Source organism: Sphaeramia orbicularis, chromosome 1 (assembly GCF_902148855.1).
Source record: "Sphaeramia orbicularis chromosome 1, fSphaOr1.1, whole genome shotgun sequence".
NCBI classification, from domain to species: domain Eukaryota; kingdom Metazoa; phylum Chordata; class Actinopteri; order Kurtiformes; family Apogonidae; genus Sphaeramia; species Sphaeramia orbicularis.
The window spans coordinates 15,863,347-15,877,919 of NC_043957.1; the positions used below are offsets into that span (position 1 = coordinate 15,863,347).

General features: G+C 38.4%; 2 protein-coding genes across 3 annotated transcripts in view; one reads left to right on the forward strand and one right to left on the reverse strand.

The window, feature by feature from the left end:
* Positions 1 to 420: 420 nt before the first annotated feature.
* Positions 421 to 5,992, reverse strand: map1lc3c (microtubule-associated protein 1 light chain 3 gamma). The gene is made up of 4 exons (XM_030144085.1): positions 5,761 to 5,992; positions 5,611 to 5,666; positions 5,430 to 5,536; positions 421 to 614 (listed from the first exon to the last, which is right to left on the reverse strand). Exons 1-4 carry the CDS (start codon positions 5,819 to 5,821, stop codon positions 452 to 454), a joined length of 387 nt encoding a protein of 128 aa, XP_029999945.1. The 5' UTR covers positions 5,822 to 5,992; the 3' UTR covers positions 421 to 451.
* A 4,660-nt stretch (positions 5,993 to 10,652) lies between these two features.
* strn (striatin, calmodulin binding protein) overlaps positions 10,653 to 14,573 on the forward strand; it is a 73,761-nt gene continuing 69,840 nt past the window's right edge. For both annotated transcript variants that reach the window (XM_030160159.1, XM_030160242.1), the window contains exon 1: positions 10,653 to 11,014. In XM_030160159.1, the coding sequence (XP_030016019.1) occupies positions 10,796 to 11,014 (219 nt within the window). In that variant the 5' untranslated portion in view covers positions 10,653 to 10,795. The remainder of the gene's footprint in view (positions 11,015 to 14,573) is intronic.

A 14,573-nucleotide genomic window follows, 5' to 3' on the forward strand; every position in this document is an offset into this window, starting at 1 on the left:
TTTTGAATGAAATGCATTTGATATAATGTAAATCATTGCATTTCACATTGGTGGATACTTTTGGTCACTGGTGGTGGATGTTTTTAGGGCTAAAATCTAAATGATCTGACGTAAACACTCATTTTAAGAGGCTTCTGGTTTCAAACCGTAAATGAAAAGGCATTCAGACAGTTTAGTCTGAAGTCATGTCTTTCCTCCAAAATGAAGCTGGTTTATGTAAATTAGACCAGAAACTCAACATCTCTATTCCATCATCTGATCATAACCCTAACCACACATTTCAACCATGGCCTGATCCAATGGTGATGAAGAAGACATCTGATCAGAGAGTTTTTAATATTAACATAAGATTTATTTGATCCACACAGATTAAAATACATCTTCACACAGTTCATTGTCACATTACAGTATATACAAAGGTGTATTTACAGAGTAAAAGGCGGTGTGTACGTCAGTGTCCGAACATCTCCTGTGAGGCGTAGGTCATGTAGAGGAAGCCGTCCTCGTCCTGGTGGTCTCTGTAGACCTGGTTCATGGTCAGGGACATGCTGGCCAGGCCGCTGTTGTTGATGAGCAGGTAGAAGGCCTGGGTCGGCAGTAACGCCATCCGGTTCCTGGACACAATTGAGAAACACCGGTTAAACCAACAGTTAAAACAAGGCCAGTGAACTCAGTTCAGGTTCAACATTCAGACCAATGTGATCTTGAATGGGCCAGACCAGTAAAATAAGAAGAACGTCTAGAAATCATTTCCCTGTATTTTAATGTGAAAAGAATAAAACTACATTATGAAAATGAGAATAACCTGAGCATCCATCAATGCGAAATTTCTCAAGAAAAGAGCAATTTCAACATTATGTCAACTTAAAACAGTCAGTTTCCACAACCATAGAAATTCAATAACTATTAATAATCAGATAACTAATAATCTGATCTGATGCATTTACATGCACTTCAGAAATACAGTAATTGAAAACCCTGGTTTAGATGTTTCAGTCAAGTTCCTACATATGTAGAGACAGTAGAATCAAACTTGTTTTTGTCTCCAGCCCACATTTAATTACATCACATCTATTTTCTACATTTTGTTTTTCCACATGTGCAGATGTAAAAGAATTACGTAATTAAATCAAATTAACCTGAATACATGCAGGAAAACAGCACTGGGAGAATTCCAAGTGCATTAATCTGATTTCTCTTAATCAGACTACTGCTGTTATCTGGTAAAACATATCAGATTATAGTACTTATATGACCAATAATAATAATAATAATAATAATAATAATAATAATCAGCAAAGGTGTAGTCCAGGGTATACAGTGATATACGGAGTATACCCACTTATTTTTCAGTCAGCATTGGGTAAGTCCACTTCTAAATCCCCCCTAATATGCACCATTCAGTAGTATCTGAGCTAAATTGCTCTTTTTTTCCCCCCTAGGATGGTGAAGCAATGACCCGCTCTACTCTGCCTCCAACTGGCTGGTACTCGCTGCCTTCACTGATTAGATTGGTTAACTTTAGGCATGAGGACTGATGAGCCAATCAGAGGCAGAGTAGGGCGAGTCATTCTGAGGAAAATATTCCCAACTAGCACTGGCCACCTCTGGAACCTGATTGGACACCTCAGGTGCCAGTGCCATCCCAGTTGATTGACAGGTCACTGCCCATTTCGTTGAAAGATGCGCGATTATTGGAAATGCGAATGAGAAAGGTAGAATAAATGTCTTTCAACTGAGTGACACCGAGAGAATCTACTTTCATGGAATACATAATTCTGAGGTAAGTTTTAGGGTAGTTTCAGAACAGTGGCGGCTGCTCGTCTTTCAGACGGGGAAGCTTATTGTTGGCTTACATCAAAAAAAAAAAAAAAAAGTTATTTAAACATACCCTTCGTTCCTTTTTAAGAAAATGGTCAGTGACCTTATCGTACCAAGTAGGCGTCTTTTCCAGGGACTGGACCAGTGTCCTCTCTGCTTAGATTACCTTGGCCCATTGTGTTCCATGTGTAAGACTTCAGCCTTTGTAACTAGAAATGCTCCTTTCACTCCAACCTAGCCGACAGTTTGATTGATTTAACCATATACAAAACGATATTAAACTCGAACAAGAAATGATTAAATTATGTAACTGAAACAAGAAAACACTGAAATTATCTTAAATTGAAACAAGGAAGTACAATGAGTGTGTTTTATTTACAGTGCAAGAAATGAATGAGTAATTTCGTAGTGGTTTCTCTGATTTCACACCAGAATGCGCGGCGGTATTAAACTGAACTGTGTCAGTGAAGGAGTAGATCTGAAAACAGCTGTCAATCAAATGGGATTCAGCCTTTCAACTGATCCTCCAATCAGCACATGGGATTCTGGCGTCCAGCCCAGCCGAGCTCCGCCCACAGCTCCATTCACCCCCAGAGACGCCCAGCGTCCAGGGGCGGGACAACATCGTGGCATTTATCCAATTACCGTCCAGTTTTGAGGCAATGAAAAAAAAGTGTTCCACTCAGTCCCATTGAAGCCCATAGACGCCCGGTGTCTACGGACAAATGCACTGAGCAGAGATGTGTGAGAAAACAGCGCAACGGGAATGTATGAGAAGTGAACAACATCGCGTCCATTGATTTGTGATAAAGCTGATTCTGAACGAACTCATCTGTGAGATGAATGTGTTCTAACACATTTGTAGTCAATAAAATGTCAACACAACCGAACATATTTAACCATTTAATTTTCGTAATTTTAGGGGAAGCTGGGCTTCCCTTGCAGTCTATGAGAAATCGCCACTGTTTCAGAAAGAGTCACAGAGGAGAAGACATTTTGTCCCCAATAGTTAAACTGTGCGAGTAGGCTAATTTTATGAAAAGCTATTGTTATGAAAGGCTAATGTTATCCTTTGTTTTCCTCATGCTGAATACATTTACATTTATGAAGCTGCTTGTGTGACCAGTAATACCTACAAACTGCTCCTGATCAAGTCGTGATAATTTTATAATAGTGAGCAAATACTACTGATGGATTTTTGGGTAAATTAGAGTACTCTTATGTGTCACTGTTTCTAAAACGGCGTTTTTCTGGACTTTAAAAAAAAAAAAAAAAAGCCAAAAATTTAGAGTATACCCACTTCTCCAGGGACCACTACACCACTGATAATCAGATAATGATCAGTGAATTAGTGTGAATGTAAACTGAGTTATTGGATCTACAAGTACACAAAACATTTAGTAACAGGCAGAGAATATTGTTAAAATTGCACTCATTTTTCCAGATTATCTACATTTTTTGTGATATTTGTAATTGTAAACATTTTCATGTAGTTTTATTTCTTCTCCATTTATTCAGCTCAAATCATTCAGATACTATCCCTCTCCGGTTACTACAGGTGTCCCCCAGGGCTCTGTCCTAGGGCTCCTTCTCTTCATCACTGACCTCCTCCCCCTTGGTAACATTTTCTGTAAATTCAACATCCATTTTCAGGTAACATCCAGCTCCATCTTTCCACCTAATTGAACTCATCCCTCACCTCAAACTTCCTCAAATTAAAAAGGACAAAACCAAAACTCGCCTCATTAGAACCAAATCCATGACCCAAAAATTGACAGGTTTTGATTCAACACCATCAGTAACAGAAAGGCACTTCATTAAAACTTATTACTATTGGTTTGACAAATGATAATGGATGGAGGCACTTGTTTTATGTTCACTTTGACAGATTTTACTACAAGGGTCACTTTTGATCTAATAACCTTGAATTTAATCTAAGCTTTTATGAACATCTACATGATCAGTCGATTAAATATAGGAAAATACATGATTTACACTGAATACAAAATGTAGAGGATAATATAGTAAATGGTTAAATGTAGGGAAGAATTCATTTGTAAGTCTTTGTCCAAAATACTTGTGTCTGAGGGTTAAGACAACAAATGTTAGATAATGAGCAGAGGTCAAGTCGTGAAGGTCAAATTTATGGGTCCCAATGCTCTCCTACGTCTTGCATTTGGGGGGGAGGGGGGTGTCTACTGTGCATGCACTATTTATGATGAGAGTCTATGTGGTAAAGGGAGTTAAATCTAAACAAGAATACTGTCTAATAATCATGAAGAGACAACTGTCCATTCAAGCAGCATTTGGGTGTGCATGAAAAAAACCTGGCAGCCACAGAAGGTATGGAGTGTATTATTACACAGTAGGAACTATAGACCTGCATGGACTGAACATTAGATATGTTTGAACACAGTCAGTGATTGAGTCACACAGTTGTCAAACATAGGCCTATACCTCTACTGTATCCTGTTGTTTCTAATTTTAAATTATTTGGAATGCAATGGACTTCAATGCCATAGCTGAGGACAACTTTATTAAAGCCAACTCCTTAACATTAGTGGGTTGAATTATATTCATTCTTCACCCCCCCCCCCCATTTCTTTCTACATCCACCACTGGGTCAGAAAACACGTCTCATGACAGATTTAAGGCCTGAGTAGTGACTCTGTTACACAACAGAATGTGACAAATGACAAACACACACTGTTCAGTGTCTGCAGTGTCATCATGACAAGAATCTGAGAAATGTGGAAGAAGAAACCAGATGTGCAAATCCAGAGAATAGACCGATCCGCAAACAGGAAATAGTCAGGATTCACAGTCAGTTGGACATTTTACTCCACAGTAAACCTCAGAGTAAAAAAATAAAAATAAAAAAATATTATCATAAATACAAGTTTGTCTGAGTTTAAGCCATAACTTTCTCTACTTATTCAAGGATTTTGCTGATTTAGAGACATGTTAAATATGGCATCAGTCAACATCCACCTAAAATATTTATGAACATCCATTTTTGCCATGTTACACCTTCTAAAGCCAAAAATATGGTAAATATTAAAGATATGACACAGAAACCTTTGTGCATCACCCGTTAGTGTCCTTTTTGGTGAAAACATGCCTTTCTACCATTTAAACATAAATAGTTAAATTAACAATTAACAGAAAACCACCACAGAGCAGAAGCTCATGTGAAATAGATGTAAAGTTTAGAATTAAGGTTGTATTCATCTGTTATAGTCAATATTTTATGATAATCTGAAAAAAAAAAAGCATTAGATACACTGTTTTATCTCACTATTTACAAAAATTGTGCAACTCATCTAGGATTTTACACTATAGCCAGGAAATATGAACAAATGATAAAATGACAGTTTCAGATCAGTTTAATTTACTCATTTTTCACTTACATCATTGCTTTCATTCTCTTCATTAGCATAAGTTTCATAAATATAATCAATAAAATATAGTAATGTGTTAAAGTTTAAGGATTTAATCCATTTCTTTCACGTTCAACTCAGGTTTATTATGATTTATTTTATTATTTTTATTTTTATTTTTTTTTTAATCCTTGTGTCCCCCATTAAACCCAGATCCCGGTTCTGTACCTGATGATGGTCACGAACTGGGTCATGGTGAGTTCATGCGGAACCAGGAACTTGGTTTTGTCCAGAGGAGGCAGGAACTTCTCTCTCTCGTACCTTTCGATGATGACCTGGAGAACCGGGTCAGGACGTCAGAACCAGAACCAGAACAAAGCGCACCGGTGCGTCATGACGCACAACCTACCGGGATCTTGTTAGGGAACTTGATCCGGATCCCCGCCACCTCTTGTTTCCTGGTCGCTGCAGAGACAGAGAGAGGGTCAGGGTTTAAAGACGACTTTCCAAGTGTTTTTTTTTTTTTTTCCTGTTTTTTGTGTCTTTTCTGAGTTTTTACCGAAGCTTTTCCTCTGTTTGAAGGGTTTGTTCTGGACCGGTGTTTTGTCGAACGGAGGCATGGTCTGGATCCTGGTCTGGATCCTGGTCTGGGTCTGGGTCTGGGTCTGGGTCTGGGTCTGGGTCTGGGTCTGGGTCTGATCGGGTCCTGGTCCGGTCCGGGTCTGATACAGAGCTGGATCTGGTCCGGTCTAGGTCTGATATGGCTCGGGTCTGGTCTGGAGGAGCCGGTTCACCATGTGGCTCCGGTCCGGGGCTTAAATAGCGGCGGCGGCTGTTGCGCATCAGCTGATTAGCACATGGCGCAGTCAGCCTGATCATCTGCCAGTGGCGGGTCCAGGAAAAAGTGGAAGGGGGGGTGGGGGGTTGCGAGAATGGTGGGGTCCAGGGTCTGAGTCCTAGTGGGAATTCAAGGGGGCAAAGCAAAATTAACATTATAAATATTTCAAATCACATAAAACTCTTTTTTTTTTTTTTAGTATCATACATTAATAAAAAAAGAATATAATTGAACCCACTAATGTGACCTTTTGGAACTAAAGCGAAGATTTGGCTTTAATGAGGTTGTCCTCAGTTATGGCATTGAATTCCATTGGATTCCAAATAATTTAAAATAAGAAACAACAGGATACAGTAGAGGTATAGGCCTATGTTTGACAACTGTGTGTGATTCATTCAGTCACTGGCTGTATTCAAACATAATATTCAGTCCATGCAGGTCTATAGCTCCTGCTGTATAATAATACACTACATACCTTCTGTGGCTGCACTTTGTTTTTCATGCAGACCCAAATCCTGCTTGAATAGATAGTTGTCTCTTCATGATCAGACTTTATTCTTGTTTAGATTTAACTCCCTTTACCGTATAGAGACTATCGTCATAGATGGCGTGTGAGCAGGAGATCCCCCCAACCCCACCCCACCCGCCAATTCAAGACATAGGAGAGCATTGGGACTCATAAATCTGACCTTCACAACTTGACCTCTGCTCATTATCTAACATTAGTAGGTACAGGGGTTGGACAAAATAATGGAAACACCTAACACTGTGGCATCATAGAAGGTGTTTCCATTATTTTGTCCAACCCCTGTAAATCTGCTATTGTCTATGGAATAATCAGGTTAGAGCTGATCTGGATCAGAGTTATCCAGACCACCAAGAAAAACCCAGAAACCTCCAACTTCAGGACCAGAAGATGAAGGATCCACATCTATAGTAAAAAGAAAAAACAACACTATCAAGTTTTATTTGAATGTTTTTTTATGAATCTGTCCTTACCTTTTCTTTTTCTGTTTTTTACTTAGTAAACAGAAACAGCTCTTGCAATGGCGTCCAACCAGGTCATGGACTGGTACCACGCAAATTATAGTAGATTTTGTAATGTATTATATTGGTTTATACTTAGCACATATGTAGTGGATTATATGATTATTATATTGATTGAAATAAACATATATACATATTGTATTTATATAAATTAATAAGTTTGTGTGGTTGTACTGAGTTGGATTTGGGGAAGTTATGAATAAACCTTTGCATCCATTTAAAACACATCCTGGAAAGTATATAAATTTATATATTTATTTATTTGTATATTTTGTGTATTCTACATTAAAAAAAAAAAAAAGGAAAAAAAAAAAGAATTAATTAATTAATTAATTAATTCTGTCATTCATTCATACTTTGCAAAGGGGAAAAGGCACAATGATGAGACAAGAAAAAGAAAAACAATTTTAATAGAAAATGTCAGCAGTCATTCTTAACCCTCGAGCAGGAAATGCTTGAGTTCAATGTATTTTAGTTCAAATTAATATACTATTAGTTCTTACTGATCTTATATAAATCATACATTTTCAAAAGTGTTGTTTATATTTATTTATTTATTTATTTTTTCTGGACCTAACTCATAGACTTGAATCTGATTCGCTTAAATCCTTTTCCACATTTTCCATTGGTTAATATCTCTGTCCTTCAGTCAATGAACCAATAGGATGAGAAAAATTACAGTAGTGGGTGGGGTTAAAAGCAACCTTCAAGGTGAGTGAAGTGAGCATAAAACAGAACAAAAAAGAAAGTTAACATGCATTATTTTCACATTAAAAGCCTCATCAGGTTATTGTTTGGGTTGAGTTTAATGTTATTGACTCTGAAATTCATCATCAGTACTTCTATTACTCCCACTACAACAACTATTACGACTACTAACTAATGCTACTACCACCACCACTACTATTACTACTAGTACTATTACTTTTACTACTACCACCACCACCTCCACTACACAGCTGCTGAACAGCAGCTCAGCTAGAAGGAGGTAGCTGGGGACCTGCAGCCTGACTTTGAGTTTTTAGAATTGTATTTATTTATTTAGTGTTTTTATTTTACAATAGGAGGGTTAGTGCTATTTATTGTTAATTTATTTATTTTTTATTGTTTCTGAGATTGTTATTGTTATTTGGTTATTTATTTATCAATATTGGGCGGAGAGAGAGCCAGGGCACACTGTGTTTCATTGCCATGGTACTTGAACCTGAACACACATGACAAAAACTTGAAACTTGAACTATTGTAACTACTGTAGTTACTAGTCCACTAATACGATTAATACTCCAATTACTTCTATTACTACTACTACTAGTAGTAGTATTTCTATTACTACTACTATTACTACTGGTACATAAAAAAAACAAACATTAGAATTTTATGGAAAAGTTCAGTACTTTTTGTCACTCATTTTGGAAAGTGAAACCCATATATTATATAGACTCATTACACAGAGTGAAATATTTCACACCTTTCTTACTTGAAATTGATGATTATGGCATACAGATAACAAAAAACAAAATTCGGTGTCTTGGAAAATTAGAATATTACATTAGATCAATAAAAAAAGGATGTTTTAAACAGAAATGTCAGTCTTCTGAAAAGTATGTTCATTTCTATGTACTCAATACTTGGTTGGGCCTCCTTTTGCATAAATTACTGCATCAATGCCTCGTGTCATGGAGGTGATCAGCCTGTGGCACTTCTCAGGTGGAATGGAAGCCCAGGTTGGTTTCAGGTCATCTGCATTGTTGGATCTGGTGTCTCATCTTCCTCTTGACAATACCCCATAGATTCTTTATGGGGTTCAAGTCAGGTGAGTTTGCTGGTCCATCAGTCACGGTAACACCATGGTCATTGAACCAGCTTTTGGTAGCTTTGGCAGTGTGGGTAGAGTCCTGCTGGAAAATGAAATCAGCATCTCCATAAAGCTTGTCAGCACAAAGAAGCATGAAGTGTTCTAAAATGTCTTGGTAGATGGCTGCGTTGACTGTGGAATTCAGAAAACACAGTGGACCAACACCAGCAGATGCCATGGCAGACCAAATCAGCACTGACTGTGGAAACTTCACACTGGACTTCAAGCAACATGGATTCTGTGCCTCTCCACTCTTCCTCCAGACTCTGGGACCTTGGTTTCCAAATGACATGTAAAATTTACTTTCATCTGAAAAGAGGACTTTGGACCACTGAGCAACAGTCCAGTTCTTTGTCTCCACAGCCCAGGTAAGAGGCTTCTGCCATTGTCTCTGGTTCATGAGTGACTTGACACGAGGAATGCAACATTTGTGTCTGTGCATAGTGGCTCTTGATGCACTGACTCCAGCCTCAGTCCACTACTTATGAAGCTCCCCCAAATTCTTGAATGGATTTTGTTTGACAGTCCTCTCAAGGCTGCAGTCATCCCTTTGGCTGGGGCACCTTTTCCTACACTTTTTCTTTCCACTGAACTTTCTCTGAATATACTTGGATACAGCACTCTGAACAACCAGCTTCTTTAGCAATGACCTTTTGTGGCTTACACTCCTTGTGATGGGTGTCAGTGACTGTCTTCTGGACATCTGTCCAGTCACCTGTCTTCCTCATGACTGTGTGGCCTACTGCTCCAAACTGAGACCGTTAAAGGCTCAGGAAACCTTCACAGGTGTTTAGAGTTAATTAGCTGATTAGGGTGTGACACCATGACTTTCCAATATTGGACTTTTTCACAATATTCTAATTTTCTTAGACACTAAATTTTGGTATTTCATTATCTCTAAGCCATAATCATCAACATTTCAAGAAATAAAGGTTTGAAATATTTCACTCTATGTGTAATGAGTCTATATAATATATGGGTTTCACTTTCTGAAGTGAGTGACAAAAAATATTGAACTTTTTCATGATATTCAAATTTTTTGAGATGTACCTGTACTACTGCTACTAATAATACTACCACTCCTATTAGTACTACTACTACTACTACTACTACTACTACTACTATTATCTCTACTACTATTACTATCACTATCACTACTACTACTACTACTACTATTACGACTCCTCCTCCTCCTCATACTACTAATACAACTAATACTACTATTGATGCTGCGACTATCACTACTACTAGTATTGTCTCTACTACAACTATTATCTCTACTACTATTACTGTCACTACTACTACTACTACTACTACTACTACTACTACTACTACTACTGATGCTGCTATCACTTCTACTACTATTATCTCTGCTACTATTACTGTCACTACTACTAATACTACTATGACTACTACTACTACTACCACTACTACTACTATTATTTCTACTACTATTACTGTCACTACTACTACTACTAGTACTACTCCTACAACTACTATTACTCCTGATGCTGCTACTATCACTATTACTACTATTATTTCTACTACTATTACTGTCACTACTACGACGACTACTACTACTACTACCACTCATACTAATACTACTACTGATGCTGCTACTACCACTACTACTACTCCAGGAATCTGTCTGTGTCTTTTAATTTGAAAGGCCGGTCCGGAAGCGTCCCCCGCCGTGTCCTCCATCCTCTTTCCGTCCCCGGTCCCTCCCGGTCTGACAGCCGCTCCAGACGGCGCTGAGCCCCGCTCATGGACTAGCTGCGCCCCTGGAGGACATCCTACTGACGCGGCTGAGAGCAGCGGGCCGAGCCAGAGCGACACCGCCGCGGTCCGGCCATGGACGAGCAGGCGGGCCCCGGGGTCTTCTTCAACAGCGGCGGCTCGGGTTTACCGCCGGGCGTCGGGAACGTCAAAGCCCCGCAGACTGGCGACGGGGGAGGAGAGGTGGCCAGGGCGCAGTACAGCATCCCGGGGATTTTACACTTTCTCCAGCATGAGTGGGCCCGGTTCGAGGTGGAGCGGGCCCATTGGGAGGTGGAGCGGGCCGAGCTGCAGGTGAGCCGCTCTCGCGTGTCGGACACGGTTTGGTTTGTTAGCTAACCTCGGTCCCGGACGGGCAGGACCGAACCTCTCATAGAAGTGTAACAGTTTAGTGTTTTATCGCTCAAAGAAAAAGAATTCTACAATTTAAAGTACATGTCACAACGTAACTTACAGCCTAAACATGTGTTGTATAATTCGGCATTAATTTGATTCAGTATTGTAAACATTTATTAACAATAATCGTGGTTTTTATGCGCGTGTCTCCGCTGTGAACTGGAGAACAGTACGGCGCTCCGCGGTGCGAATATGACGCACATTCCTTATGGAATTTTTAAAAATGTCGTAAAACTCGCTTATTCTTGGAAAGATTTGACGCCGAATTAAACATCAGATCAGTTTGATTTCAGAAAAGCTTTTCAGTTCCGTTTCTGTTTTCTAAATGAGCAAATCGAGCTAAAACATCGTAAATTTGGAAGTATTTAACCTATGTTTTGTGAAGTGTTTTGATTTGTGTGACAGGGCTAAGCTAACCAGGTTAGCCTCGGTGGGTTTAGTCTGGTTAGTTGGTTTAGTTGTGAGTCAGTGTTGTGTCAGGTTGTGTATGTGCAGATAAATGTATTAAAAACCAGGCAGATGACGTCGTTTCATTGTCGACGGTCGCATACCTGTGCAGCAGGATTCTAGTTCCATTATCGGACAGCAGGCGAACCGTCGAGACCTGGTGTCGGTTTCGAGTCCAGATCCGGACAGTGGACCATCCTGGAGGTTAAACCCGACTCAGAATTCTGCCCCTTAAAAAGCAGGTGGTACATTGACCCGAACCCCTTCTATTACCGGCGTCAACAGCCGGTCCTGTCCTGTCCGATAATGGACATAGGTCTGTAAATTCCATGTGCGTGATCGAGTGGAGTCACGAAATGTTGGTTTGCAGTGACTTTGGTCCAGTGTCTGTTGGTCAGGATGAAGACAAAGCATGTAGAGACAGTAAACAGAAGATTTGATAGGATGGTCGATATTGATTGTGTTGCAGATTTTCATTTGGAATCAGAAAATCAGAAGAAAGGCATGTTTTGTGCTGGATTAAAGATCACATCACAGTGTTTTCAGTCTCATTCATGATCCATTTATGTGAAATGTTTGTTCTTCTACTGATATTTACACAAACTGAATCAATCTGCAGCAAGACATAATATTACATCAGATCACACAGTTTACACCGCAAATACTTTAACCCCTAAACATCCACGTCTCCTAAAACCATCTATCGATCTAACATATTTAATACCTGTTGATCCACTAATCCTATCAATACATGTAAATAATTGGTGTAAAATACAGTTATTCATCTTTTCATGGTCATCAGGTTTGACCCATTTGGGCATTCAGAGGCTCTGTAGTGAACATGGAAACGGCGTCATCTTCTATATCTTCTATATTCCATTGATTCACCAGTAAAACCCCGGGATTTGATCAATGTCAGTAGATGGAGACACTTGGTTTATGTTCAGCTAATGATATATTTCACTGAAAAAGCAACTTTTTCTTCAGTTTTCTCTGTTCTAATATAATAACCTTTGAATTTATGCTTTGATGAAAATTAACATTATTAATGAATTAAATATAGTGAATATAAAATACATGATTTACTACATTTGACTACATCACTTCTGTTTTCTGCATTTTGTTTTTCTACATGTACAGATGTAAAAGAGTGAAATAAATCAGATTAACAGGTATACATGCACGAAGACATCAGAGTATTTGGGAGAAATCCAGGTGTGTTAACCTGATTTCTCATAATCAGATTAATGCTGTTTTCATGATAGCTAACAATCTCATAACTCCTCCAATCAGACAGTGATTGTATTTTTAGTATATTGTGTGAATAAACCAGTCTTTTCTTCCACTTTGAGAAAATCTGAACCTCCTGTATTCACAAAAGGATAGTATACATCAGGGGTGTCAAACATACGGCCCATGGGCCAAAGCTGGCCCCCTGAGGGTCAAATTCGGCCCATGGGATGAAGACATTAACAATCAAGGATGTTAAAATCATGAAAAAAATTATGATAGTAAAATGCAGTCATAATAACTTATAAATAATGTCAACTCCAAAATTTTCAAATGTGAAATGTCTGAAGAGAAGTGCAATTTTAACACTATTCTGTCTGTAAGTAAATGTTTTGTGTATTTGTAGATCCACTGTGATCTGTACGTTGCAATGCACATGTGTAAATGATAAAAATGTTAAAATTTACTTATTTTTCTGAAAACATTTCAGGTTGTTCAGGTTATTCACATTTTTTGCTGAAAGATAGTTGTAATGGAAACATTTCATACTATAATGTTACTTTTTGCAACACAGAATTAAACGGTACATACATGGACACAAATCCACTGTGGCTCCTAAAGGTTCTACAATATTCAGTTTGTCTTGTCTCTGTGGTGTAAACTGTGTAATATAATTTTATAAATCATCATTCATCATCATTTTCAGTCCCACTCCCTTAACCAAACCAGTCCCACAGTCAGCAGGGACAAATACTGTAAAACTAATACCTCTGAAGTGTGTTTTATCCATGAATCTTCAGCCTCTCAGGGTTCAGTTTTTTTCACTCTAAAACATATAGAAAAGTTTGGAGTTGTCATTATTTTTAGGCTATTATTTTACTGGTCCGATCTGCTGGAGAGCGTATCAGTCTGAATGTGGAACCTAAATTAAAATAGGTTTGACATCCATAGTCTACATGTTCGTTAACTTCATCCACATGTGTTTTTTAATGTTTTACAATAGATCATCAAAACAGATGTGGCGTTGCATCATGGTCCAGGTGTCAACATTTTCCTCCAGTCTTTCCGCTGCTGTGTGCTTTCAGCTCTAATTAAACCGCGGTTTCACACAGATGCATTCACTGCCAGACATTGTTCAGATTCCCTCTGTGTGTCGTCGCTTCGCTGCTGTACGAGCCTTGAACACCACGCCTCTGAAACCACCTGAAACCATCCACTGGAGGAGATCCACCCGAGGACTCCATGTACAAGGGGATAAACATTCAGATCCAGCTGGTTTATTTAATTCACATCTATGGTTTCATCTTATTTATAACCAATTCCAAAAAAGATGGGATGCTGCAGAAAACAAATAAAAACAAAATGCAATGATTTTTAAATCTCATAAACCCATGTTTTATTTACAGTAGAACCTAAAAAACATCAAATATATGAGAAAACTGACCATTTAAAAAAAAAAATCAGGGACTTTCAAATTGGATGGCAGTAAAATCTCTAAAAAAAATTATGTCGAAGGGAAAAAAAAGACTGTAAAAGTAAATGGAACTTAAAACAGAAAGAACAGTTTGAATTTTACAACTAATTAGTTGTAGTTTCTGATCAATATACTTCCTTCTGATTACTTGTGGATTTCAGTGTTGTATATCATCACCTTTCCAAAATAACTGCCTTAGACATTTTCTCAGATTATTCAGGAAACACAAAAAAACTTAAGGAATTTAATGATTTAGGCAAAAAAGTAATTGTTGTTGAGAATGACTTTTGTGTGTGTATATATATA

Excerpts from the sequence above, each read along its gene's own strand:
- map1lc3c (XM_030144085.1), bottom strand. The coding sequence starts at position 5,821 with ATGCCTCCGTTCGACAAAACACCGGTCCAGAACAAACCCTTCAAACAG. Across the intron at positions 5,667-5,760 it reads CAAACAGAGGAAAAGCTTCG|CGACCAGGAAACAAGAGGTG; the intron begins GTAAAAACTCAG and ends CTGTCTCTGCAG. Across the intron at positions 5,537-5,610 it reads AGTTCCCTAACAAGATCCCG|GTCATCATCGAAAGGTACGA; the intron begins GTAGGTTGTGCG and ends CCGGTTCTCCAG.